This window comes from Cnephaeus nilssonii (genome assembly GCF_951640355.1).
Source record: "Cnephaeus nilssonii genome assembly, chromosome: 10".
In the NCBI taxonomy this organism is placed as follows: domain Eukaryota; kingdom Metazoa; phylum Chordata; class Mammalia; order Chiroptera; family Vespertilionidae; genus Cnephaeus; species Cnephaeus nilssonii.
Genome location: NC_137081.1, coordinates 84,384,222 through 84,409,502, shown reverse-complemented (window position 1 = coordinate 84,409,502; position 25,281 = coordinate 84,384,222). Strand labels below are relative to the sequence as shown.

Below are 25,281 nucleotides of genomic sequence, written 5' to 3'. Positions count from 1 at the left end.
TGCCCAGCAGGGTCCATCAGGCCTCCGACCTCTTCCCTGGGCTGGCCAGGGCCCGGCGAGGGGCTCAGAGCCTCCTCACTCCCAGGTTCTGTCCAGGGTGGGCCTAGTGCCCAGAGCCTCCTCACTCCCAGGTTCTGTTCAGGGTGGGCCTAGTGCCCAGAGCCTCCTTCTGTTCTGTTCAGGGCCATCCTTTTGTCACTCTCAGGTTCAGGAGGACACATCACTGGGAACACATAATTGAGTGGAGTCAAGTCTTGCCCTAAACCACGCCCTCAGCGCCCCACCCCCACCACCCCCACCCCCCGCCCCGCAAGGCTGTCCTCAATGCCCTCCCCTGAGCCTCCCTTCTGCCCAGGGCCCCCAGCAGCGCTGGACCTCCAGGGAACCCAGCCTCTTGAAAGCCAGGATTCTTTTTCTCTAGGCCAGAAGCGTTGAGCCCACTGTTCTTGGAATGTACGGGAGGCGCATTTAGCAGATGGGGAGTTCCAGGTCCAGGCAGATGGAAGGCCTGACCCAACTGAGAGGGGTAGTGGCCTCTCTGAGAGCACGGACCCAGGTGGCCCCCTGCGTGGACGGGGACTCCCTGCCCTTTGGCGCTGGGGTTTGTCGTTGGGGCTGAGGACACCCAGGAAAAGGCTCTTCTCTGGGAAATGACTTGTCCAGAGGAAACCAAGAGCACTTTCCTGCGTTCCCATAGAAATGCTTACAAAGAAAAAGGATCTTGAGTGGGTTTTTAAAAGAACCTTTGTTTGTATACAAACATATATCATTGTATCATGCATTACGCATTTATATTATATATAACATATATTTTTAAAATTTGTATTGTGGAAAATTTCTCTCCTATGTATACAAAAGTGAAGAGAATAGTGAACCCCACATGGCCATTGCCAGTGGCATATCCCGTTTCATCTCCAGCCCCATCCACTCCTTCCACCCACCCCCAGCATTTTAAGCAAATCCAAGACATCGTTTTATTTCAAATGTAATTATTTTAGTATGTCTTTTTAAAAGATGGACTTAAAGAACACACACAGGACCACAATACTATTACCTCTGTCAATGTTTTTAAACACCAACGTTTATTCACTCTTTCTAATTGTAGAAATAATACTTGCTTATTGAAGGAAATTTGGCAAGTAAGGAAAAGTTGAATGAGAAAAATTCATTCATAAGCTCAGAACCCAGAAATGACCTCTTGAAATGTGGGTGCTTACTTCTCAGTGTGTTTTCTGTGCAGGAAGACACACACAGGTGTACCCCCAGGCACGTGTAATTGGGGTCAAGCTGTGTTTTTGCATCCTGTTTGTTTGCTTAATTCTCTATCAGGCCCATCAGGAACAACTCCCCATGTCATTAAAAGTCTTTAGAGACTCCATTTTGAATGACTGCAGAATTTCCCACAGTGGCTGGCTGTGTAAGGCCTGCCTTATCTGTACCTGGAGCACATCTACTTTCCCTGGCCCGGGGCTCCTGCCCTCACCTGGGAAAATTGTCCTGGGATCTTTGGGGCCCACACAGGTGAGGCCAGGCAACCCTGGGCCCAGCGAGGTGGGCAGCAGCCTCCGCTGGCAGCCTGACCGCCCGCTCCGGGCCAAGCACACCCAGCTCTCATCCTGCCCGAACCCCCGAGGCTCAGGTCACTCACCTGTGAAGGGGATCCTCCCACCCACCTCCTAGAGCTTTGGCAAAGATTAAATGAAGCACCTGGCACCCAGAAGCCCACAGTGGTGCAGGCCAAGCTGTGCTCAAAGCTGCTTTATCTCAGCCTGCCCTTCATGCCCTCTGGCAGTGGTTCCTAAGTGATGCCCATCCCAACCACCTGGGGAGTGTTCAAAGCTGCGGAGGCCCCACCCCCAGACATTCAGATTTGGGGCGCAGAGTAAAACCTGAGCAGAGCTCTCAGGTGTTCTAATGTGCAGCAAAATTTCTGCTTTGGGTAAGTGTTTGCCACCTCCCCGCCCCCCCACCAAGTTGTCCCCATTCTAGGCAGCAGTCATTGATGCCTGAAAATCTAAAGCAAGTCCTCTTAGTTTTGTCACTAAGCCTTGTTAAATGCCAACACCCCAGAGCCATCTGGGATTAAGCCCACTATAGACGGGCTGGGTTGTTGCTCTTTGGGGTCCTTTCCAATGTAGTAAGTAGCTAAGGGCAGGCCTCGATGGAATTAGGGAAGAGGGCTCGGGCCACTGAGGTCAGGGCTGTGACACCTAGGCCTTGGGCAGGGCCTGTAATGTGAGAAAGAGCAGGGTGGCCTCAGGTGGGTCCCTTAGGAGGTGAGCAGGGAATTTGCACTGCAGAGACCTTGCTCATGGCTCATGGCTCTACGCACACCTATTAGGCTCAACTCCTGCATCCCAGGCTGTCATCCCTACCTTGGCAGAGCTCCATGCCCCCATCCCAGGGGACACCAGTGGGCAAACAGGAGCTCCTGATAGTGGGAAGCACAGGCCCCCACCACAAATCGGATGTGGCCCGGAGGCCCCTGCCCCAGGAGATGCATTCACTTGTCTGTTAGCAAGGAGGTCACACCCACGGTTGGCTGACCAGGACGTGTACACAGGCTTATTCTGACCACACATCGGCACACTTATTTTTCAGTTTGAATAGTTGGCCATGTTTAAACATCTCCAGCTTATCTTTTTTTCCTTTAAATATTTCTTTGGGGGGAGGGGACACTCTTCTACTCAATTGAAAACAGCATTTTGAACAGAACAAAGGTCTTTTGTTTCTTTACACCTGTCATGCCATGAGCTCCGAGGGAGTGGGCTCCCGCGGCCCAGGTTCCGTTGCGCTGGTTCTCACAGGGAGCTGCTCTGGGCGGAGCAGCTACTTCAGTTGAGCCCAGGTACCTTTCTGTTTGGCTTCCTTCTTTCTCTGAACATTTTCCTTTACGTTTCAGGAAGCTCTCTCGCCTCTTAGAGGCTTGATATGCTCAACTCCTACTTTCATTCTCTTGGCAAGAATCTTGGCCTTGTGTGTTTGCAATGCTCACGCTTGCTGGGTGACATTGCAACCCTTCCGTTGGCCTGGGGACATTTGTGGGGCATCCTTTCTGAGCAGTGCCCTGGAAGGCAACTACATCGCCTTTCTCGTAGATTCGCATGTCTGTGGCCCAAGGAGCAACTTGGTGTTTTCTATAGAGGCCCATTTGTAGCAGGGCCTCTCTCTCCCTTTGTGTTAGTCATTTGGGCGAATTACGGGAAGATGGCGGCTCCGGTGGGAAGGCCCAGCTTGTCTTGAACTTGAGCCCACTTAGGGCCCAGGGTGTCACCTGGATGGCCCCAAGCCCTCCTCCAGGTGCCACTACCCCCTGCTTCTCCCAGGTGGCCCACCTGACTAACCAGGTGACTGGCCTTGCCCGCGCCCTGTTAGAGCCCTTACTTCAGTGTTACTGACACCACACGTGCAAGGTCTGCGCTAGACCCTGGGCACAACAAGTGAAAGGAACCCTGTCCTTGCCCCAAGGAGCTGTCTGTGCTGGTGATGCAGCACAGACAGAGGAGGCAGCCCATGCCTCCTGAGGTGAGGGGTGTGAGAAGGTTCTGGAACACTCTCTGCGGGGCGGGGGGAGGGAAGGGGGGAGCCTGGGCTGGTGATGAAAGAGCTGAGGAAGAGGTCAGAGGGAGGCTAGTGCTGGGCACCTGCGCTCACCCTGCCGCCCTGTCCTGTCCCTCCGCAGGGCCTGGTGGTGGCCGTCCTCTACTGCTTCCTCAACGGGGAGGTGAGTGCTGGGCTGCCTGGCGCCTGGAGGGGCTCCCCCTCACGGGATTCCAGGTCAGAGCGAGCTGCCTGGAAAGGGTGGTGGGTGTGGGCAGGGCAGGCCGGGGTGTCTGGACTTGGGCCTGTCTTCACAGAGTCTGAGTCACTTTATAGGAGCAACAGAACCACCTGGAAGGCTCGGTAAACAATTGCTGGGCCCTACTCCCAGTTTCAATCAGCAAAAATGGCCTGGGTTGGAGCCTGGGATGGAGCCTGGGATGCTTTTAACAAGCACTACAGCTGATGCTTCTCCTGGAAAGTCAGGGAATGGAGAGTGCAGGCACTCCCCCTGAAGCCGGCTCCCGGCTGGACGGTGATCTGTCACTGCCCCACTCTGGGCCTCAGTCTTCCCATCTGTAAAATGAGTAACTCAGCTGACACTTCTGCCAACTCAAAGGCTCCCAGATGGCCACTGACTCCTTCGGGCCTGCTCGCTTAGCTTGAGGCCTGTGCCCTTACCCAGCGTTTGGGTCAGGACATGAGGTTCCTGGCCCACAGAAGCTGTGTAATCCCTAGTGAACATGGCCTTGCACATGCTAAGGCCTTTCTGTGACTGCTGGCCACCTGTCTGCTTCGCCACACGCTAATGGGGATAACGTCTGATGTTTCCCCGGAATGAGCCATCAAGCCCAGCCTCCAAGGTCTGGCTGCTCCAGCCGGGGTCGTGGAGGAAATTTCCAGAGCCGCTCTCTGGCCCTCAGATAAGCTCTGAGCTAGGGTGGCTTCCTGGGAACGTGTCCTGTGGTCCCATGGGATGATGAGGATTTGGTGTTCTGGAGCTAGTGTGACAACGACAAGCCCTTCAGGACATTGGTAGTGAGATGGCAGGTGGACGCGCCCAGGGAAGGGCCCTCAGTACCCCCTGGACACTGGGGTTGGAGTCGGTCAATCCGAGTGGCCTGCAGGCGGTGGGGAGGCATGACTACTGGGCAGGAGCGGCAGGACCGTGCAGAGGCTCCAGGGGGTGAGCAGGACTTGGCCCCGGGCCCTTCTTGCATTCCCTCCTGGGCTGATGGCTGGTCTCCGGGACAGGTGCAGCTGGAGGTTCAGAAGAAGTGGCGGCAGTGGCACCTGCGTGAGCTTCCACTGCGCCCCATGGCCCTCAGCCACTCCTCCAGCATCGGCACCAGCAGCCTCACCCATGGCACCAAGGCCAGCCCCTCGGAGCCGAGCCGGGGCACCTGCAGGGCCAGCGTCATCTGAGAGGTCGGAGCAGGGCCACCGTGGACACAGGCCAAGCTGGGTCCTGAGAGAGCAGGGCACTGCTTCGGGACAGTCCATCGCCCCCCAGGCAGCATATGCTTTCTCCTGTGACAGTGGCCTCTTCTCCGGGCCTTGGGTTGGAGGGTGAGAGTCCCTCAGAATCCACACAAGGAACTTGGGCAGCATGGGCCAGGGAGAGGGGGAGAGCAGCTCAGGGGTCTGAGAAGGGAGCAGGAAAATAAACGGGAACTGAGGGGAGATTTGGTGTGTGTGTCAGTCTTTCTGTCCTTGAGACAGGTGAGGGAGGGTGCTCTGGTCCACTCCCTACCCCTTCCTGGAGGAGGGGCTTCCCTGGTCCCCAGCTCGTTTTCAGGGACAAACGTAGAAGCTCCGGAAACATGAGACTTCAAGGTCCTTGGCCCCAGTGGGCCCTCCCTGCCCCTCACCTGCCAGGAGCTCTCATCCTAGAGCCTTCACGACGACTGCTGCATTAACCTGAGCAAGGCCCAGTGGGGGCCAGGGAGCCCCGGGACCCAGCTCCCCTTTGTAGCCCTGACATGTCTGAGGCATCCCTCTGCCTTACTGCCCTGCCAGTCACTTATCCTGCGCCCCCCAGGCAGGTAGCGCAGGAGATGGGGCATTATACCATTTGATAGAAGAGAAGCAGGTTCACCCAGGCCCTGTGACTTGCCCAAACTACTAGGCCGGGAGGGGGCAGACGTCCAGTCCAGGGCTTTAGGTCTGAAATCCCCATGCTCCAAGGCTGACTCCTTTACCAGGGCCCGTCTCCCCCTCCCATTGGGGATTTCAGTCTCACCCTTTCCTCTCTGGATCTCAGTTCCCTTGAATACCAACACTCCCTCCCCACCAGCCTTGTGAGGATTGAAGAGCACTCAGTATTTAAATCCTTTTACAAAACAAAAACTACCAGTGCTCTCCGGCCCATGCATCTGGACAGAGTGGAGACCCCGCCCCCCAGGGTAGAGGAAAGAGCATCTTGCTGGTGAGTGGTCCAGCTCTAGTCCCGGCTTTGGGTGGCCCTGGGTGAGTGCTATCCCTCTCTGGGCCCTGGCCCCCCACCTTTGCACCTCTGCAGAGACAAGGTCACCCTTTGCCCCTTGAAGACTGCTCCTGGTGAAAGGCCAGGTGCCCACCTCCAGGGCTAAGAACCCAGCCTATACAGTTGATGAGCTCTGCCCTCCAATTACCAATTGGTCCACACCTTTCTCAAGCCATCTCCACAGACTGTGCATTTTGGAATAAAAGTTTTTAAAAAACACAAGAGGTAGGTACAAGCACCCAGCCCAGCCCAGGAAGGGGAAGTGAGTGACCAAAAGCTCATACACCCAGTGGCAGCAAGAATGAGCCAGGGCAGGCCAGACTGCATTAGGTAGGGGAGCGGGAGGGCTAGGGTGGAGTGAAGTGGGCTGAGGGCACAAAGGCACTGGAAAGGGGGCCATTTAATGCCCCAGACACTGATCTGCTGGTGAGGATGGGAATCTTCACTGGTTCCTGGTCCCCTTCACCTGCGTGCATCTTCAGGAGTTTAACCATCTGGATCAGAGATGGTACACCTCAGGCTGCCTGATCCTCACCAAAGATGGGCACGCACACTCGCCTCAGGGAGCGCTGCGCATGAGAAGTCAGGTGGACTTTTCTGGAAGGCTTGCTCCAAAACTCTTCCCAAAGAGGTCAGGCAGGAATCCCACAGGCAGAGCCCCCAGAGGAGACAGCCAGCTGCTGGAAGCGGGGGGTTATGCAAGGAGTATAGGGTTCCCCAAAGGGCAGGGGTCGAATCAAGTAAAATGGTTTAAAAAACTACCAGGTGCAAGAAATCCTGAGGGGATCCTGCATTCTGCCTCCCTGGCACGGCCTAAGCTAAAGCAGAGAGGCGTGCCCCGAGGTCCCCTGAGTTGGTGGAAGGAAGTCCTAGGCTCCGGCTGGACACCCTCAGCTGGAAGACGATCCACTCTTAGCCACCGCGGAGGCCCCAGGGACCCTCCAGCTGGTCTCCCAGCACAGGGCCAGGCAGCAGGTGTGAACAGCACTTGGCTGCGCAGCCAGCCCAGGCACCAGTTACCAGAGCTGCTTCCAAATCTATTCCCGGCCTGGGAAGGAGGATTCAAGAAAAGGATTTTAAAACGTGTTCTACAATCTACATCCTAATAACTTGGCTACACTTGTGCAGTTGGTGGCATGGAGGCACGCTCCTGGCCTCTGGCCCTGGGCACAGGGCCCTGGGCCACTTCTGGCTGACCACCCAAAGGGTATTGGGTAAGAGGCAGCAGTTCCAAGGTCACTGTCCCACCCCTACCCCCACCAGAGGTCACGTCTTGACCACTTTCTTGTAGAACCCGATGTCCTTGGAGGAGGGCCTAAAACTCCCTCAGCTGGCCCCAGGGCTGGCTGATGCTGTTGACGTGGAGGCCACTGATGGCGTTCAAGAAGAGGAGGAAGGAGGCAGTGAACTGGCACCAGAACATCAGGGTGAAGCCGGTGAGCGTGACCTGGTTCCTGAGGAGGATCACAAAGCTCAGGAGCCCCACGGAGGAGAGGGCAAACGAGACGAGGAGGAGGACGCAGCCCAGGGCCCACTTGCGCCGTGAGTGGCGGTCCTCACACACCTGAGACACCATGAGGAGCTCCAGGCCGAAAATGGCGGCCACCACGGCCAAGGCGCCCACGCTGCGGGCCAGGACCATGCCCACAGCCAGCCCTGGCACGCGGGCCTCACTCAGGTCTCTGAGGCAGTGCGGCCCCGTCTGGTTGGAGCTGGTGCAGAAGTGCCACAGCCCAAAGAGGCGGCCCTCAGCCAGGAGCCAGTGGCCGTCACAGATGGAGACAGAGGACAGGACCATGGCCAGCGCAGCACACACGATGATGAGGGTCCGGATGACGGATTCAAAGAAGGACCGGCGGGGCCGCCGCTGGCCCAGCAGCCTCTGGGCCTGGAAGAGACACAGAGGTGGCCTGTGAGGGAGGGCCCCGCCACCCCCTTCCCTGCGCAGGGAAGACCCTGAACATGCCTCCACTTCCCACAGCCATGACGTCTGCTCCGTCTCCCACGAAGCCTCGAATACGGCCCTTACTCAGCTTCCTCCCCAGCTCCTCCTTCTTGGGGGACCTTTCCCCCTTCTACCTGTCCCCTGTTCTCCATTTGAGACCTGTACACATTGTCAAGTTATTTTCCAGGCCCGAAGGGTTCCCTGACATTTCTTCAATGATCTTCATGAGGAAGAAATCCAAATTCTATTGGCTGGCGAATCCTAGTCCCTCCTGAATTTGGAAAACCTGTCTGGCCTGGCTAGTGTGACCTTGAGCTTGCAGCTGGCCTGGGTTTCTTTATAAGCAAAACAAGAAAACTGCCTGGAAGGCTGAGGGTTGTAAAATCACAGGAACAAGTTTCCTCTCTCGCCAGGACTTCCCCAGTCAGTGCAGGTCCAGTTTCCTCCTAACCCCCACCCGGCCGGTTCTGCACTTTCCACACTCTGCCCCGGCCTCCGTCCTATTAACTGTGTCCTCAGTACCCACAGTGATGTTTGCACCTTGCCCTTCAGTCTTGCTCGGCCCCTCCCAGGACTTGCCAACCAGACTTTCTGTTCCGGCAGCTTCTTGGAGGGTGGGGTGAGGGGGTGTGGAGCCGCTGAGGCTCTTCTTTAACCTCTGGTTTCGGCACAGGTGTCCCCTCAACCTCGTCTGACAAGCTGAGCCAGGTACCCAGTGAGGTGTCCCTTATCTCACAGCCCTCAGACACCACCCAGGTGCCATTCCCAACCACCAGGAAGCAAAAGAAACACTTCAGAGCACATTCCTTACCCGGCCCCCAGCGCTGCAGATCCGCCCCGTCTCCCTCCCCGGTGGACCCCCCTGGCCACCTCACTCAGGCACAGCGGCTCTCCTTCCAGGCCTAGGCCAAGCCTAGAACTTTCTTCCCTCAGACCTATTGGCCTCTCCACCTGAAAGGATCTGCTGCAGGTTGCCCCTCTTCTCCGCTCTTTAAAAATGTCAGACACGTCTTTTCTGCCTACCGGGTCCCTCCTATCACTTCCCATCAGGCATCTGTTTTCTCCACCGTTCTGATCACAGGTTATCCATTCCCTTCTGACTTGTATTACATATTATCTATCTTCCCGTGAGAAACTACTATGTCCCCAGTACCTGGCACAGCGCTTGACCTGGGCATCCAATGGGTGTGCAAGAAGAGAATGGGATAAGTGAACGGTCAAGTTTGCAGCCACTGTCACTTCCACCTGAATCTGCCTTTAAACCCAAGTCTCCCGCCAGCCAGTGTATGGCAAAGCAACCCGGGCTACACACCACTTGGGGAGGTGAGCAAAACAAGACAGCTCACACATGACAGCCGATGCCGGGGAACTGAACGGAGCTGTGGAGACACCCTGCACCATGTGCAAATGGAGGCTTCCCGAGGCAAGTCCAGGCCACACCTCTCAGCGAGGGACGCAAAGCAAAGCCACGCTCCTGGCACAGCCCTGTGGTTAGGGACCTAGAAGAACATCAGGCTGGCTGCTAACTTACAGAGGTGAGCAGGAGCTACTGCTAATTTCAGTCCCAGGGTTACATGAATAAGGACCTCATTTGCTTTCTGCACTTCTGCTTTGGAGGGTCCCATTTTACTCCTAAACCTGTGAGGTTGGTAGAGTAGGAAGCTTCACAAAAAGAAAGAAACTGTCATACAGAGGTCAGGTGACTTGCCCAAGCTCACTCACCTAAATCACAATAAGCCTATTACAGCTGCCCAGGCCCAGACACCTGACAGTGTGCAGGGGAGGAGATGCCCAAAAGCACCAGCTGTGGCCTTCCCGGTGCAGGGCCTCGTGTTGGGGGCTCGATAGTACTGGCGAGGAAAAGGGTTAGAGAGTGCGGAGGGGGACCCAAGCTGTCAGGACAAAGGCAGCCTTGGGGCAGCGAAGAGCACCCAGGCAGGAGTCTGGGCTGTGGTTCTCAAACTGCTTCCGATGGGGGCTTCCAGGTGCTGACGCAGGGGAGTAGGGGAAGCTGCCTCTGGGCCCTCCCTCACTCCAATGAACAGATCCCTGTTGCCTGCTGGAGACAGTGGGGGTGGGGATCGGGAGTCCGTATGGGGGAGCATTAGAAAAACCGGCTGTGCTGCTAAGAAACAAACCAAGGGAACTCTGAAACCTCCGGCTACAAACCAGTAAAGGTGCTTGTCCTTGGGCCTTTCTTAACCTCCTTGGCCCTTGTCCTCTCCCCTGCCAAGTGGAGCTGGTGACTCCTGCAGAGCAGCAATGGCCATAAAGGCACCGGCAAAGTTACGCCCCAGAGGTTGATCAGGTCCTCGGGTGGGAGAGCCCCAGAGGCAGAGAACAAGTCACCAGAACACGGGGCCCAGAAACCTTCTGCCCCTAGACATCACGCTGTCTGGGAACAGGCACGTCCCGTCCCTCTCGGCCCCACCTGTCCTGAGCACAGACTGGACTTTAAGCCCTCAGCTATCAAACCAGGGTCAGAAAGAGAAGACGGCTGATGTCAGTTCATTCCTCCCCTCCCACTACCACGCAGTCAACTCTCCCGCCACCAGTAAAACGCCTGAGGACTAAAGGGGTCACGTATAGAAAAGTGCGTGGCACAGGTGCAGCTCCCGCTTCCCCCGCTATTAACATTAGAAACAATAATAATGCCCATGGAGTCTTCGTTCCTAACCACCTGGCACCACACCGGCTTCTGGCATCTCCACTAGTGACCCCGAGCCTGGATCCCCTCCTGGAGGCAGCGTGGGCTGTGGAGGTCCAGTGGGTAACGGATGAGGGCAGTGGAGTTCTGCCCCTGACGGCCAGCCCCCAGCTGCGTGACCTTGGGCGTCACTTTAATCTTGGAGCTTTGACATTCTTGGATAAAAATGGGCAAACCTTTCCCTTTATTCATCTGTGAGCCCAAATGAATGATTTCTTGTCCCTTGACACTCCTGGGCCTTTGAGTCCCAGGCCAAGATCTTATAACCCCGGACCCCATCTGCACCCAAGCAGGTACTTTGGGCTGCTCACTACTAATTCTCCACATCCCCAACACAGCCTCCAAAATCCACCCCCACCCCCACCCCGCCTCCACCATCGTCAGCTGGAGCCACCCCAGGGGCTGGACATGCAGCCCCAGAAGCCAGCCAGCCCGCTGTTCAGCTGTGTTCGACCTCTGCCAAGTGATCCCCTCTCTCCTCACCTGTAAAGGGAGATCTCAGCGGCTACCTCCTGTGGTGGTTGCCACTGAAATGAGTCACCCCTCCAGGTACTCAGAGCAGTTCCTGGCACCTTGGTTAAGTCTCCTAAGCTGAAGTGGCCATTGTCATACAAGGCAGCACCCTCCCCCTCAGGGCAGCCTATGTCCAACCCCAGAAAGCCCCTGGCCTTCACCTGACTCCCCACTGCTCCCCTCCCCCAGCGGGCCTCTCCTCTTCCCTCCTCTTCCTCACTACCCACCGGTCTTCCCTGCTACCCTCTTCCTAACCGCACAAAGCACCCCGACACCCCCATCCCGCCCTCAGCTTTTGCACGTTAATTTAGCACTCACTGCCCGACCTCTTCTAAGCCCTTGTTTACAAGTCTCTCTCGGAACGGGCAGTCAGTTCGGTGAGGGGAGAGCCCACAACCCGCCTCACCCTCCTGTCCCTTCTTCCCATGCCTGTCCCAGCGGGGTGCCTGCTCCGGGATCCAGATTCCGCCCGCAGCAAAGAGGGGCGGCAGCGCGCTCCCTGCTCGCCTCCCGCCCCAGCAGCTGGGACCGCTAGACCGGCTGGGGGTGCCCCTGGGGCGCTGTGCGGGCGAGGAGGGGAGTGCGAGGGAGATTTGGAGCCAAGAAGCCTGGTTTTGAATCGCGATTCTGTCGCTTAGTGGGCCGCACGGACAGGCTCCTTCACCTCCGAATCGCAGTCGCCGCCTCTGAGACCCGGGCGGAGTGTCTGCCCTGCTCGGCGTGGCGGGGCCTGGGACGTGCTGCCGAGTCACGGAGCCTCAGGTCCGCAGCCCGTGGGCGGGGGTGAGGCGGCTGGTGGGGTGTCTCCGCGTAAGGATCGCGCGCGGGTGGCGGTCCGGCACCTGCTGACTCCCCTGGGAGAGGCCCCCGCCCTAGAGAGGGCAGGAATGGGGGTTCTGGGGGGTTCTCAGCTACACACACGTAGGCACCACCCTAAGAAGAAAACAAGTCTTCGGGATGCGGACCGCTCCCCTCACGGACCCTTTGCTCTGAGGCGTCCCCGCGCCCAGCGAGTCCCCCCCCCACCCCCGCCCTGGCCCAGAACCGCAGACGCAATGGGGGGGGGGGTCGGTCTTGCCCCCACCCAAGAAAGTCGGCTTCCCAGGGACGCCCCTCGGATCACGGGAGGCAAGCCTCACTTTGCAAGTGGATTCTGTCCACCCTCCACTCCGGGCGCACCGCCTTTTAAAAAGGAGGGACCTCTCCGCTGAGCCTAACCGACCGCGCCGGTGGCTCCGACGAGAGGCAGGGAAGTTGGGGAGTCCCGTGGGCTGGCGGGGCGCGAGCAGAGCCGGGGAGCAGACAGCGCTTCCCGACGGCGGTCCGCGAGCCCGCCCGCTGGCAGCCTGGGGCGGCGCGGCGGACACCCCCGGCCCCCCGCCCGGCCCCCCGCCCGGGGCCCCGCCGCCGCCGCCGGACCTCGCGCGCGGTGCCCAGCCCCTTACACCCAACCCTGGCGGGCACCCGGCGCCGGGCTCGGCTACCTGCACCGCGATGGCGGTCATGCTGCCCGGCCCGCCGCGCTCCCTCCGGCCGCTCGCCGCGGACGCCCGCGCCCGTCCTGGGACCTCTCCCCGGGGCGGAGCGGGGAGGCCGCGGGGCGGGGCGGGGCGGGCCGAGGGCGGGAGGGAGGCGCCTTTCAAAGCGGAGCGGCGAACCCGGGGCGGGCTCGGCCGGCCCCGCCGCAGCCCTCGCGGCTCGGTTTACGCAGCCAGCGGGGCGCCCGAAGGAGCCCCGGGGAGCAAGGGGAGGGCGGGTGCGGGAGAAGGCCGGGCTCCCGGGAAGGTGCGAGGCCCTCGCCCGCAGGGGCGCGTCCCCCGGGTCCCGGGAGGAGGGTGGGGCCCTGCGGGAGGGCTGACCCGCCGACGTCGGCCGGGAGTCGCTGCTTCGCTTCCGAAGCTCGGGGACCAGGTCTCCGGGACCGACTGCCCGAGGGCCTGAGGCGCCAGCGGGGGCCCGGGGGTTGGGTTCCAGCCCAGGCTCGCCGAGTCTGGAGGAGGAGGTGGGGTCTAGAGAGAGGAGGCTGGAACCCGGGCTCTAGGGTCTTCACCACCCGCTGTGTGACCTTGGGCTGATGGACTAAGGTCTCTGAGCCTAGGTTAAAAACGAGATACTTTTGAAGGTTGGGGACTCGGGGAGGCCTCAGTGAGCGCGAGAGGAGTGGAACCTTCGGGGTCAGTCCTTCCGGGGTCAGTTTTCTCTTCCCGAAAGGGGGATGTACAGGTCTGCATCCCTCCCGCCTCCTCAGTGCCCTCAAAAAGGCAGTAGGACAAAACACAGGTCATTCTTCTTTCTCGCCTCTAATGGGGCCTGAATTCTCGAGGAGGCTGTGTGCATAAAGTCTCCACACCAAGGGATGGGGTGGTCAGGAGGGCCCAAGGGTAGAAATTTCCAAGAAAGACTCTCCCCTCCCATCTCAGTTTGTGGGGAAGTGTGTGTTGTAAAGATGGGGGGTAAAGCAGACCCCCCTCTCCGTCACTAAATGGGGTAAATGACATTATTTGTATCATTCAGACAGGCGGGCAGCTCCCCCCTGACTTCACCCAAGGATTCAGAACAACTCACTTATCTCTTTTCCCCCAGGAGCCACGTGAGAAAGGGGGAAAGTTACAGTTATCTGCATCTCCAGTCAGATGGCCATGGATTGCATCACTGCCCAAGAGGCCTTGTAAAAACCCTCAAACCCAGCCTTCAGGCCCCGGGGCAGGAGGCCATGCCCTCAGCCTCCCACATTTGAACCAATGGAGAGCCGGGACTGGACTTCCCTGGCAGAACCAGTCTGGGTCTGAGTTCTTGCCAGTTTTGCATCAGAATCACCTGAAGGGCTTGTTAAAACACAGACTGCTGGGCCCCACCCCAGAATTTCTGACAGTGGATCTGGACTGAGGCCCCACCTGGGCTATTTCTAACAAGGTGCTCCTCCTGCTGCTGGTCTGAGAATCACTGAACTAAGGCAAAGGGGAGCTAGCCAGGTCAGCCCCTCTCTGCTGGGGGCCTTACCCCCATGGCTCCCACCTGCCTCCTCCACAATCATGGGTCCCAGAAACCAGGTTCTCCTCCCTCCACAGCCCTGGGCTCCAGAGCAGGGGCTGCCATGGGAATGGAGCACCTGGTGTTACAGCATAGTAAGAAGCTAGGGAAATTCCAGGCCAAGGGAGTAGGGAACCTAAGACAGATAGCTCCCTGGAGCCATTATGGCCCCAAACCCGAGCCCCCAGCCCTGAAGCATGCTGGGATGGATTGACCCTGACTGGACTCTGCAGGCTTCCCAGCTGGTGGCCTCCTTGGCAGGCGGTGTCACCTTGCAAGAGGTGAAGGACCTCTTCTCTCCTGACTTTGCCCTGGATGGCATTTTGACTGACCCCCTGAACTAATTTGATTAGTACATTTCAAGATTTCTAAATGCGCCATTCTCTAGCTCCTACGGATTTTCTGGATATTTATGTGATTCTCAAACTTTTCCAGCAAGAGACGCACCTCCACCCCGTCCTTTTGTTTTGAGAGATCCTGGCTCAGGACCTGTCAGCCATTCTCTGATCATGGCCCGTGGGCATGATTCATGCATTCCAGGTCCTCCTGGGGTTTCTTATTTTTCATCCCCCCTTTGGAGCCCCTTCTGATGTGTTGCTAGATGGGGTGCTGCCCGATTCATGAATCACTTAATAAAGCCAATTGCATCTTCAAATTTACTAGGTTGAATTATGTTGTGTGTTTTTTTAAAGATTGAAACAGAACATTTTTATAACTTCAAAAAATGTTCCGAATTCTACATGATAGTTTCTGATTGAAGAACATACATGTTTGCATGTGGGTTCCTAGACTCCCTGCAAAATACTCCTGCCGTTCTGCCCACAGAGAGGCCACCGTGCTCCTCTGTCCGTCTGAAGACCCCCTGGCGTGCTCTGCAGGGTGTGGGTGACAAACGCATGGTAGGGGCTGAGGGGCCCCCAAACTCCGAGTATAAGGGATGGTGTAGGTAGGTGTACATTAAACATTTTCATGTTTATCTGTAGGTGTAAAGAGGTCTTTCCTAATCACGGATGTAGGCTGTTCTAAACTCTTTTTTCCCCCCAAACCTTCTGGCAGTTTCTTGCTCGGACTCGGGTGTGCCTCTCCCCCTAGAAGTCGGTTATCCTCTGTGGCAGAGTGAGCAGGCCCAGGGCTGCTGGGCTGAAGGGTTCCGTGGGGCGGAAGGGAAGAAGAAAGTTCCCATCCTTTCCCCTGAGCGTGGGCGGCAGCAGAAGAATTATTTTGAACCGGAGGCATTTGAGAATAGATTTTTTTCCTGGAATTCCCTTGTCTAAAAGCAGAGCCTCTCTCTGTCTGGTTCATGGGCTGGGGCCTTGTAAATTAGGCTGACAGAAGATGGAGGAACAAGAGGAACAGACACGTTTATTAGCTTGTGCATCGCACAGCAAGGGAGCGCCCAGTGCCTAGAAACTCAGAGGGGCAGTCACAACTGCCTTATGGGAACAGAAGAAGAATACATTTGTAGCAAACAGACGAGACCAAGGAAGGCTTCGGATTTCCGGGGTGGCGACCAGTGGGAAGGTAATGGAAGGGAAGGGTCAGTGAGCAGGTTGTTATGTGGATTCCTCTGGTGCCTCCTCCAAGGGGATAAGGGTCCAGAGGTGTCTCAGGTGAATACACTTTGTCCTTTCTGGCAGAAAGGGGAGGGGACACCTTTACAGATGTATGTCCTGCGGTGAGTAGACAGGGAGAGGGCCCAGAGCTCTTCCTGGCTCTGCTTCTCAGTTGCCATCAGCTCAAAATAATCCTTAGGCCACAGTGCAGATTTGGGGTTTGGCATATTCTGCCCCCGCTCCCTTCAAATGCAGTTGTTATAAATTCCTCCCCAGAGGCAAGCAGGGAAGATGAACTCCATCACCAGAAACTGGAAATCCTCATGGCATCACTCCTAAACAGAAATTGTCACAATGTCTTACCCCTTCCTCTATCAACATGGTATATAAGCCCCCACATATTCGTGTTAAGCATCCTGCAATCCACTCCCGCCTGCTTTCTCCCACCTTCGTGTGATCTCCCTGGGTCCCCTCCTTACTTCCCGTGCATAAAAGCTCCTTCTAGGAAGCGTTTTTCTCAGCCTGGTGATCTTGCTTCCCAGAGCATCCTCTGACTCAGGCAAACGCTTCTAACATTCTCTACAGCAAGCACGTCAAACTCAAAGGCTAACACGGGCCACATAAACAAGGTTTAAGTGGATGTGGGCCTCAAAAAACCAAAAGCTTCAATTTTCATAGAAACGGAGGTTTGTTACGATAGAGACATGCTGAATACAAAGGGCTGAAATAAATGAGTCATCATTAACATAAAATAATAGAGCATTTTAATAAAAACTAATATTTTTTCTTGAGCATTAACTTACCAGACACTGAATAACTGCACAAATTAATAAGCATAACACAAATAAACCTATTTTTCTTGCTCTCCGAAAGTGAAATATTTCCTGTTGCACACACCAAACAAGTCAGTCCAAGACTAATGATGTGGCAATTGGCTGCTAAAATAATTGCTGCTACTATTAGAGAAGAGAAATGGTGTGCCTATGCGTAAGGCGCATAAAGGAAATGAATGCAACACGATTATAGTAATCAGTTATTAGCGAATGTTGTAGTTCGTTTTTAATAATTATGTATAACAGGACATTGTAAAAATTAAGTTTCAAAATTTTTATTAAGACATTTCTTACATACCGTTATATTGGCTGGGCTGCAAAAATATTTGTTGTGGGCCGCATGTGGCCCGCGGACTGCGAGTTTGACATGCTTGCTTTACAGGTTTGGACATTTCTTACACCAACACTTGCTTACCCCACATGCCATTTACTTGGCAATTTCACACGTGCCAAATACAAGTGAGAACCAAGAAATAAGCCTCCAAAAGCTCCTCAACTGTCAGTCCCGGAAGTCATTGAATTAACTTACTACACTGACAGATGTCCCCATGATCTCAGGTCAATGGAGAGAATGTGCTCACTCTTGTTTAAGAAGATGGAGAGCCCACAAGGCACTGAGGTTTCTGATTTTTACTGACGGAACATTGCTGCCCGAAGGACCGAATGCAACTCTTTGAAAGACTGCTTTTTGTCCATTCAGATAAATAGGGTATCAATGTGTGCTTTTTTTGTTAGGGGTGTTAAAGGACAGAATTCAGTGAGTACATTTGAAGAGATAATTGCCTTTATTTAGCGGTTCATGAAATGAGCAGCATCTCATTTAGCAACTGGAAGGGCACGCTAGGGGCTGTGCAAAGTGGAAGGTTTTTATAGGCAGAAAGAGGGTGAGACAGGAAAGTTAAAAGAGTAGATCACCTCAGGAAAGGTCACCTTTGCTCAGGTGAAGGTAAGGGTCTTATAAGGCAGATGACCTCATAGTGCTGACCAGGGAATTCCAGATTGATTGGTCTAAAATTCCATTCCTGGGAGAGGATGAAACTGCAATTACTTCAGGTGTTATGTTTTGGTTTGGTGACATGGCTTAGCAAAAGTGACTCCATTTTGGTTGTTCTTTTTTTCGTTCTCCCCCCGCCACCCCCCTTTTTTTTTAACAGAGGGCATAATCCTATATAATAAAAGCCTAATATGCAAAACAACTGAATGGTGAAATGACTGGTCGCCATGACACGCACTGACCACCAGGGGGCAGACACTCAGTGCAGGAGCTGCCCCCTGGTAGTCAGTGCACTCCCACAGGGGGAGCACCACTCAGCCAGAACCGGCTGATGGTTGGCAAGCACAGCGCTAAGGAGCGGCCAGCCGAGCAGTAAGGAGCAGCGAGCAGGCGTGCAGTACGGAGTGAGGAGTCCCGGACTGCAAGAGGGCACAGGCCAGGCTGAGGGACCCCCACCCCAGTGCACAAATGTCGTGCACTGGGCCTCTAGTATAATAATATTTGTTGAGCACATATTATGTACTAGATACCATGCCAAGCATGCTAGAATGTATTGTTTTATTTATTCCTCACATCAATCTTTTAAAGGAGGTGCTATTGTCTCCATTTTAGAGAGAATAAACAGAAGCACAGAGAGGTCAGACAACCGACCCAGGCACACGCAGTCAGTAATGGCAGCATGGGTGTTCAGGCCTCTCTGCAGGGCCAGCACCCCAAACCTCAGCACGACACCCACACCCTGGACTCATTGTTCATATCCGGAGTGCTCCAAAAAGGCCTGTGGGGTTTTTTTGTTTGTTTATTTTTTTAAAAAATGTGTTTTTATTGATTTTAGAGAGAGCGGAAGGGAGAGGGAGAGAGAGAGAGAAACATCAGTGATGAAAGAGAATCATTGATCTGTTGCCTAATGCACACCCCCCTACTGGGAATTGAGCCTGCAACCCGAGCATGTGCCCTGACTGGGAATTGAACTGTGACCTCCTGGTTCATAGGTCGACACTCAAACACTGAGCCACACCAGTGGGGCAAGGCCTGTGTTTTTAAAGAGTCTCACAAATATACCACAGCTGTTTTCTGGAGACTATTCAGAATGCCCGGCTGTTAAGATGGTGAGCAGAGAATGAGGAAATGCCTCTTTCTGGGGAAAATGTAAGCAGAAACTTGACTGGGTAAGCAGACTGTGGATCTGTGGCCCAGCCTCCCTCACCCACACCCCTGGGCAGGCAGAGCGAGGGAGGAAGCATCTGTCTCTCTTCCCTTCCTTGCACTTACAACAAACAGAGTTGTGCCAGCTGGCAATACATTTGGTTCTCAAGTCTTGTCTATGGGCAGAGGACTCCACAAATCTCAGCAAATCACAACATCTCCCTCTGCTGGCATCTGCCTGGGATTACAGTCAAGAACTTAGGTTTTATCCCCCCACCAAAGCCTGGCACCCCACTGCCTCCCTGGTAACATTGCGCAGCTCTCTAGGGAGAGATTGGTCCTCATGTCACTCCATCCCAATGGAAATATGATCCCAAAGTCCCATGCCCCCTGGGCATAGCAATGGGCACATGGCCCAGGGTGGCAACAGTGAGGGGCCCAAGGGGTGGGAGGGGACAGTCCTGGGCATTATATGTGTACACTGTGGAAGTCCCCTTCCTCTTCGGTCTCCCCTGGTGGGGCTATCAGCCTGGGCCGTCTGTGGCCTTGGCCCTCCTTCCGGAATAAGGAAGCCCACCTATGGCAGGAGGGAACAGGCCAATGGACAGAGAAACCGGAGGGAGGGAGCAGGAGCCTCATTTTTAGGTCCACTCTGAGCTGGTTGACCAGGTCCTTTCTTGAGAGCAGGGTTTGCTGTGGGAGTGGAAATTTAAGGGAAGGAAAAGGCCCCAAAGGAGGAAGATACTGTCTTCCTAGGGAATTTACTACCTTCAATCTCCCCCATGGATGTGGCAGGACACACTGACCACCCGTAACTGGGAGTACCCTTGATCAGTTTCCGTTTGCACACTATTGTGGGAATTCAGAATGAGCCACTCCAAGATGTGCCTCTGTGGTAAGCAGATTACTTTGAGCTAAAGGCAGTTTTAGCTTCAGGCTCAAGAGAAATATCTGTCCCCTCCCCACCAACTGCCTAGAAGAACTTGAATCAAGTGCCTTGCTCATAATAAGATACTAGGAGAGGTAATTTCTTTTGACCTATCTATAGGGCAGGGCAAACTTCTACTTACTACACCTCTGTTCTTCTTATCACCCTGCAATGACCCTGTGAAGTCCCCAAGGTACATGACCTCATCCCTAGCCCAGAATGTCTTATACACCTCAATCCCCCTTTCTGCCTCTGAACCTCTCCTGCATGTGGGGTCTCTGACTCTCATGTATGTGGGGTTTCCATACATATGTATGTAGTAAGTTGGGGTAATCTGCCTCATGCCTGTTTGATTATTAGACCAGCTGAAAAACCGTGAGGGTAGTGGAAAGTTTGTTCGTCCCCCACAGTATCCATGTCTCATATATGTCCTTTTGTCTATCCTCTACATGTTAAGCTCTCTCACTTTTTCCTGAGCAGGCACAGATGCTTTCACTTTACCCAGCAGTCCTGGTCCTATGTTTTAAATTGGGGGGATCTCAAGCTAAGCCTCAGTTTACCCAATGATGTGTTGGGGGCCTATGGCAGGAGCACAGCCTCCCCTCCTCATCTCTACACAGCTGCTGGCTGCAGAGGTGCTGGAACCTCCAGAGCCAGGATTGCCAGGTGTCCCTCAGGGGAGGACAGAGGGCAGTGGTGTGGCTCTCCTTTCCCGTAGTGCTGGGAGCTAGACCAAGTGAGAGTGCACATTTTAGGACCTGTGCCATTTCTGCATTCTAGGCAAAGAAATGGTGGCAAAGAAATACTCTTTCTTTCTTTCTTAAAATCCTTCAAAATAAAATTGTCATTTAGACTGCAGAAGTTGAGCCAATGATAAACCACTGAACTTCTGCAGGTCATCTGATGGTAACCTTTTTTTTAAAAGAAATCTCTCCTAATATATCAAAAGTACAACTAAAATACAGAACACCCATCATTGAGAACCCCCTGAAATCTGGCTGAATGGAAGTCCTACAACTACAGAAGTAAAGAAGAAAGCAAATTGAGACTGGTAGGAGGGGCGAAGGCATGGAACGGGCTGGTCCAACACCCGCATGTGGCATTTCTTTAATCTGGAGGGATATCTCCAAGACCTCTCATGAGAAGCAGAGGGTTTCAGAGCCATACCAGACCCATAGCCTAGGGTTCCAGAACTGGGAAGAGAAGTCCCCATAATTTCGGGCTATAAAAACCAATGGAGATTGTGGCTGAGTGACATAGAGGTTGCTGGAGATCCAGGTGTTCCTCTTAAAGGGCCCACACCCAAACTTACCCAGTCCTGATTCATCTGAGCTTCATCACCAAGTGGCAGTTTTGGGGGAATCCAGAGACATAAGGGGAGGAACTGTACTGTCTGGCATCAGGGCAGGAACTTAGGGGTGGCTTTCTCCCAGACAGGGGTGCTCACAGGGGTCATTGTTCCTGTACTGGCATCTCCCCCATCAGAGAGCTGACTGGCAGCCATATCTGAATTTTCATCAGTGTGGCCCACACTTTTTGCTCCACCCTGGTAATTCCCTGATACCCCGTCCCATCCGATTTGTAGCCCCATCCAAACTGTTTGCAGCTGCTTTTCCTTATGAATGTCTTGTCTTGGCTCAGACTTCAGACTTTGATAAAATCTCTTAAACAAGCAGCAGCTGACATCAGTGTACCCCAAATCTATCAATAAAAGGCCCAAGACCCAGCACTAGCACCAGCCTGCCTTTCCTCACAGCTGGGCCTCACCTGGGCACTTCCTAGCCCAATACAAATAGCAGCCATCTGCAGACCTTTCTGTAGCTCCTCCTAGGTGGCCCCAGGCATTGGCTGACTTTGCACCTTCCAGAAGGGGTGGAAGAGATTAACCAAAGATCTTATATGCATGTCTGCATTACTTATGGACACAGACCATAGGGTGGTGAAGACTTGGCGTGGGGACAGCACCCAGTGGACAGCTTCAGACCATACCAGATTACAATAACACATCCACAAATGACACACTCAAAGGGCAGACTCAGTGAGCACCAAGGCCCCACTGAAACAAGTCCTGCTCCATAGGGGTGTCGCCTGCATAGCAGCTCTTCCACTGTAGACACAGTTGGTCCTCACAGCCAATTTTCCTGGAGGTCAATTCCTTCAAGTGACACCAACAGCAATCAAGGCTCAACTACAATAAGACTATGCACACAGCCCACACCGGGGCACACCTAGAGTGCCCAGCTCAGGTGCCTGGGGAGGCTCAGCCATGGGGCCCTATAGGACACCTACTACACAAGGCCACTCTACCAACTCCAGGAGACATAGCAGCTCTACCTAATGCATAGAAACAAACATAGGGAAGCAGCTGAGATAAAGAAACATGTCACAAGTGAAAGAAATGGAAGCAAGCAAACTACTGGGTACATACTAATAGTTCAAAACTATGGTTATAAGGTTACTCAAGAATCTGAGAGCTTCAAAGGACTTAGTGATACTTTCAAGGATCTTAGTGAGAAAGTCAAAGTCCTGGAAAAGGATCAGTCAGAAATTAAGCATACACTAACTGAAATAAAGGATCATTTTCAGGGATTCAACAGTAGAGTAGAAGAGTCTGAGAATCAAATAAATAATTTTGAATATGAAGAAGCAAAAAACACCCAGTCAAAAGAGCAAAAGAAAAAGAATAAAAAAAACCACATGAAGATAGTGTAAGGAGTCTCTGGGACAACTCTAAGCATACCAACATTTGCATTATGGGAGTTCCAGAAGGAGAAGAAAGAAAGAAAGATATTGAAAACCTATTTGAAGAAATAATGACAGAAAACTTCTTCTACCTGGTGGAAGAAATAGACTTACAAGTCCAGAAAGCACAGAGAGTCTCCAACAAGAGGAGCCCAAAGAGGACCACACCAAGACATATCATAATTAAAATGCCAAAAGTTAAAGACAAAGAGAGAATCTTAAAAGCAGCAAGAAAAAGGGAGTTAGTTACCTACAAGGAAATGCCCATACGATTGTCAGAAACTTTGCTTGCCAGAGTGGCAAGAAATATTCAAAGTGATGAATAGCAAGCACCTACAACCAAGATTACTCTACCCAGCAAAGCCATCATTTAGAATTGAAGGTCAGATAGAGATCTTCACAGACAAGAAAAAGCTAAAGGAGTTCATCACCACCAAATCAGTAATATATGAAATGTTGACGAGTATTCTTTAAGAAGAGGAAGAAGAAGAAAAAGAAAAGATAAAAAATATGAACAATAAAATGGCAATAAATACATATCTATCAACAATTGAATCTAAAAATCAAAATTAAAAAAAAAAAACAAGAAATCTAATGAACAGAATAAACTGATGAATAAAATAGAATCAGAGGTATGGAAACAGGGTGTTGGAGGGTAGGGAAGAGATTAACCGAAGATCTTATAAGCATATATGCATTACCTATGGACACAAACAATAGGGTGGTGAAGGCTTGGGGTGGGGCAGGAACCAGATGGAAAGGGGCAATGGGGGGAAAAAAGAGGGACATCTGTAATACTCTCAACAATAAAGATTTTTTTAAATAAAAAAATAAAAATAAAATCTCTCCTAAGGTTCTCCTAATGCATTTTGCTAAAATTGGTTATTCCTGAGCTGTGTTCCTGGTGCTTCAGCCATACATGGGGTTGCCCAAAGACTGGAATTGGGGAGCGGGGGAGAAGCCCCAGGGAAACAGATCCGTTCCCTTGCTTACTACTCTCAAATACCATTCCAATACTCTGATGTGGGTCATGAACTAATCTTACCATTCTCTGATAAGAACTTTCAATCAAAACATTGCACCACACGCTTGTTGAAGTGTTCTGTTGGGTCAAGGGACCATTTCGGACCAATTAACTGGCAGTGTGCTCCATGAGGTCTTGGGTTAGTGAATTATTTAGTCTCCTTTGGAATTCTCGAAGAATCCATGTCTCCGGGTCACGCTCTATCTTGGGTAACCCATAGGCTGAATCTCCCCTAAGGCTCTATGGCTGCAGCGACTAGCTTCAAACTGCTTTCTGCACATTCCAGCCAAGTCAATAAATATGCTAAAAGAACCTTCAGCCTAAGAGAAAATTCTGCAAGAGGATCTTTTGGGAGATTTTAGGGAATGGGGAAGATTTGAGCAACTGGATAACAGTCATTCCTTACCTCCTTTGGAAATCAAAACCTTCTGGGCATCTCAAGAAACCTGTGTAGCCTCTGGTCAGATTGAGATGCAGGTGCCCAGGTCGCCCACTTTCATGTTCTTTCAGGGAGTCTAGAACTATTTAAGCCTAGGCTAAGGGCTTGTGCTCCCAATTCTAAACGATTGTTACACAGACAAAAAAGAAAAAGTGTTTGTTTCCCCCTAATATGAGTGGGGGGCAGTTAGGGAAGAGAATCAGAGAAATGTCAGGAAAGGGCAAGAAATTAGGGAAAGTGGGGAAGGGGATACTGCAGGGCTGGCTGGCCGGCTGGCCCTCAAAGACCTCTCTTCTTCAAAACGGCCCACACTACTCCCCCCTTAGGACCAGCCCAATCTCAGGACTCTGGGTTCTGTCCATTTCTCTTCAGGGGCATAGAGGGAGCCCCAGCCGCCGGCCGTCACAGTCAGTCTGGCTTCTGGTCCTGTTCTGTCTTTGCGGTCCCTTGTTCCTGTGGCCATGTGACCCCTTCCACTTCTGCTGCTGCTTGTGAGGGGGGCCAGCTCTCTCCATCAAGGGGCACTCCATCCCCCTCCCCAGTGCCCTACGTGTGCACTGGGCATAGTGCCCCTTCTCCAAACTGACTCTGGGCTGGAGTGGGCAACGCACATTATGATCTAAGACATTTTTAACGTAGGAACGGGCAAGTTTAAAACTGATGTTAGAAAAACATGCTATGCACTTCTGCATCAGTCACTGGAATACTCACTCTTGACACCTCCGGCTCATACTCTGCCTCCGAGGGACAGGACCGCTGCAGCTGGAAGCCGGCCGGCCGTGTGGAGCAGAGGTGGTGTGGCTGGTCGTGCTGGTGTGGTTACAAGGAAGCCCCTGAAGCTTTGCTTTAAGGCCTCTCACTTGCATGGGTCTTTTCCAGATAGATAGTAACTTTCAAACCCAATATTGGGTGAATCATTTTCCATCTTCTGCTTTAAAGAACCCACTGGCCGCCTGCCACTAAAACGTGTAAGTCCACAAAACCTGCCACATCCAGCCAGCAGGGAGCACCTAGCCTGACATAGGGGCTTCGAGGTCTAACATTCAGTTTTGTTTTAGTCTTTGGTCAGAAATTTGTGTGTTTCTTGTGTGGTGGTTGCAGTCAGATGGTTGAATGAATGAAAAACAGACAGGTAGCCCTCTGACTTCCTGTTCTCTCATGGCCTCCCCTGGGGTTTGGCCATGTGGGTGAGCTTGGGCTTCCTAACAGCATGGCAACCTCTACACAGTCAGACTGCGCGTATGGCAGCTGGAGGTGTCAGGAGTGAGTATTCCAGTGAGTGATGCAGAAGTACATGGCATGTTTTTCCAACATCGAATTTAAACTTGCTCTTTCCTACATTAAAAATGTCTTTAGATCATAATGTGTGTTGCCCACTCAAGCTCAATGTCAGTTTGGAGAA

The 25,281-nt window shown here is 53.3% G+C and overlaps 2 protein-coding genes across 4 annotated transcripts in view; one reads left to right on the top strand and one right to left on the bottom strand.

Annotated features, from left to right (window-relative positions):
• SCTR (secretin receptor) overlaps positions 1 to 5,191 on the top strand; it is an 82,614-nt gene extending 77,423 nt beyond the window's left edge. The window contains exons 12-13 of one of the 2 annotated variants that reach the window (XM_079781770.1): positions 3,683 to 3,724; positions 4,795 to 5,191. In XM_079781770.1, the coding sequence (XP_079637896.1) occupies positions 3,683 to 3,724; positions 4,795 to 4,965 (213 nt within the window). In that variant the 3' untranslated portion in view covers positions 4,966 to 5,191. The remainder of the gene's footprint in view (positions 1 to 3,682; positions 3,725 to 4,794) is intronic. The other variant, XM_079781769.1, reaches the window with a different exon arrangement.
• An 822-nt stretch (positions 5,192 to 6,013) lies between these two features.
• On the bottom strand, positions 6,014 to 12,796 carry TMEM37 (transmembrane protein 37). 2 transcript variants are annotated; one of them, XM_079781771.1, is made up of 3 exons: positions 12,675 to 12,796; positions 7,590 to 7,913; positions 6,014 to 7,073 (listed from the first exon to the last, which is right to left on the bottom strand). In XM_079781771.1, exons 1-3 carry the CDS (start codon positions 12,693 to 12,695, stop codon positions 6,762 to 6,764), a joined length of 657 nt encoding a protein of 218 aa, XP_079637897.1. In that variant the 5' UTR covers positions 12,696 to 12,796; the 3' UTR covers positions 6,014 to 6,761. The 2 variants fall into 2 exon arrangements, with proteins under 2 accessions (XP_079637897.1, XP_079637898.1); XM_079781772.1 differs by having other exon boundaries at positions 6,118 to 7,913.
• Between the last annotated feature and the right edge of the window lie 12,485 nt (positions 12,797 to 25,281).